Raw genomic sequence first — 2,500 nt, 5'->3', positions numbered from 1 at the left:
ACTTGCATGACATTTTAACCATTTAGCAGACGCTTTTATTCAAAGCGACTTAGCGAGTTAGAGATTACAGGGACAGTCTCTCTGGAGTCACTTATGGCTTTACTCAAGGTCACACTAGTGGTGGTGTACCCAGGTGGGATTTGAACTCCTGACCTTCTGATCACCAGTCCAACTCACTATCCACTAGAACAACAACTACCCCCGGACTGGATGGAGACCTTCTCTGAGGATGACTGGAACATTAATTCTGGTTGGCTTATGATCAGATTTAATTACAAAAAAGCTCCAGAAAATGAGGGCACTTTAAAGACTATGAATTCAAATGTCATAGGCTTCTACAGCTTGACACTATAGTGTCGGATAAATAGGATAAGTTGGATAAATAATCATGTAGTTCCTACACCAAGGTCATGGTCACATCAGCAATTGTCCACTGTTATTCAAGGACTGTGTGTGAGTGTGTGTGTGTGTGTGTGTGTGTGTGTGTGTGTGTGTGTGTGAGTGTGTGTGTGTGCACGTGCAAGAGTGTGTGTGTGAGTGTATGTGTTGGTGTGTGTGAGTGTGTGTGTGTGCGTGTGTGTGTATGTGTGTGTGTGTGTGTGTGTGTGTGTGTGTGTGCACGTGCAAGAGTGTGTGCGTGAGTGTATGTGTTGGTGTGTGTGAGTGTGTGTGTGTGTGTGTGTGTGTGTGCCTCTCACCTCCTCGTTTCCCTATGTGGTAGGGCCTCATGAGGACCTGTAGTGCTGCAGGGTTGGTCATGCTGTTGAGGAGCTGGGCCAGGCTGGGCTCCGGCAGCAGCCCCTTCTTATTACTCAACATCTGACACACACACACACACACACACACACACACACACACACAGGGACACAGACACAGTTAAAGCCTTCCGGTAGGTATGGCCTATAAATATAAAAAATAAGTTCCCTGTAAGTGAGGTTGGTTGTGTGAGAGCAGTGTAGCCTAGTGATGGTGCAGTGTGTAGTGATGGTGTAGTGATGGTGTAGTGTGTAGTGATGGTGTAGTGTGTAGTGATGGTGTAGTAGTGTAGTGATGGTGTAGTGTGTAGTGATGGTATTAGTGGTGGTGTAGTGTGTAGTGATAGTATTAGTGGTGGTGTAGTGTGTAGTGATGGTATTAGTGGTGGTGTAGTGTGTAGTGATGGTATTAGTGGTGGTGTAGTGTGTAGTGATAGTATTAGTGGTGGTGTAGTGATGGTATTAGTGGTGGTGCAGTGTGTAGTGATGGTATTAGTGGTGGTGTAGTGTGTAGTGATGGTATTAGTGGTGGTGCAGTGTGTAGTGATAGTATTAGTGGTGGTGTAGTGTGTAGTGATAGTATTAGTGGTGGTGTAGTGTGTAGTGATAGTATTAGTGGTGGTGTAGTGTGTAGTGATAGTATTAGTGGTGGTGCAGTGTGTAGTGATAGTATTAGTGGTGGTGTAGTGTGTAGTGATGGTATTAGTGGTGGTGTAGTGTGTAGTGATAGTATTAGTGGTGGTGTAGTGTGTAGTGATAGTATTAGTGGTGGTGTAGTGTGTAGTGATAGTATTAGTGGTGGTGTAGTGTGTAGTGATAGTATTAGTGGTGGTGCAGTGTGTAGTGATGGTATTAGTGGTGGTGTAGTGTGTAGTGATAGTATTAGTGGTGGTGTAGTGTGTAGTGATGGTATTAGTGGTGGTGTAGTGTGTAGTGATGGTATTAGTGGTGGTGTAGTGTGTAGTGATAGTATTAGTGGTGGTGTAGTGTGTAGTGATGGTATTAGTGGTGGTGTAGTGTGTAGTGATAGTATTAGTGGTGGTGTAGTGTGTAGTGATAGTATTAGTGGTGGTGTAGTGTGTAGTGATAGTATTAGTGGTGGTGCAGTGTGTAGTGATGGTATTTGTGGTGGTGTAGTGTATAGTGATAGTATTAGTGGTGGTGTAGTGTATAGTGATAGTATTAGTGGTGGCGTAGTGTGTAGTGATGGTATTAGTGGTGGTGTAGTGTGTAGTGATGGTATTAGTGGTGGTGTAGTGTGTAGTGATGGTATTAGTGGTGGCGTAGTGTGTAGTGATGGTATTAGTGGTGGTGTAGTGTGTAGTGATGGTATTAGTGGTGGCGTAGTGTGTAGTGATAGTATTAGTGGTGGTGTAGTGTGTAGTGATGGTATTAGTGGTGGTGCAGTGTGTAGTGATGGTATTAGTGGTGGTGTAGTGTGTAGTGATGGTATTAGTGGTGGCGTAGTGTATAGTGATGGTATTAGTGGTGGTGCAGTGTGTAGTGATGGTATTAGTGGTGGTGTAGTGTGTAGTGATGGTATTAGTGGTGGCGTAGTGTATAGTGATGGTATTAGTGGTGGTGTAGTGTGTAGTGATAGTATTAGTGGTGGCGTAGTGTGTAGTGATGGTATTAGTGGTGGCGTAGTGTGTAGTGATGGTATTAATGGTGGTGTAGTGTGTAGTGATGGTATTAGTGGTGGTGTAGTGTGTAGTGATGGTATTAGTGGTGGTGTAGTGTGTAGT

General features: G+C 44.2%; 1 protein-coding gene across 1 annotated transcript in view; it reads right to left on the bottom strand.

Annotated features, from left to right (window-relative positions):
• raver2 (ribonucleoprotein, PTB-binding 2) overlaps positions 1-2,500 on the bottom strand; it is a gene marked incomplete at both ends in the record, with an annotated part of 57,959 nt that overhangs the window by 9,028 nt on the left and 46,431 nt on the right. The window contains 1 exon segment of the mRNA XM_080546240.1: positions 699-819. Within this exon segment, the coding sequence (XP_080402366.1) occupies positions 699-819 (121 nt within the window).

Source organism: Nansenia antarctica, assembly GCF_963989245.1.
Source record: "Nansenia antarctica genome assembly, chromosome: 1".
Classification (NCBI taxonomy): domain Eukaryota; kingdom Metazoa; phylum Chordata; class Actinopteri; order Argentiniformes; family Microstomatidae; genus Nansenia; species Nansenia antarctica.
Note: the sequence above shows the minus strand (reverse complement) of the source record. Positions and strands in the feature narration are given on the sequence as shown.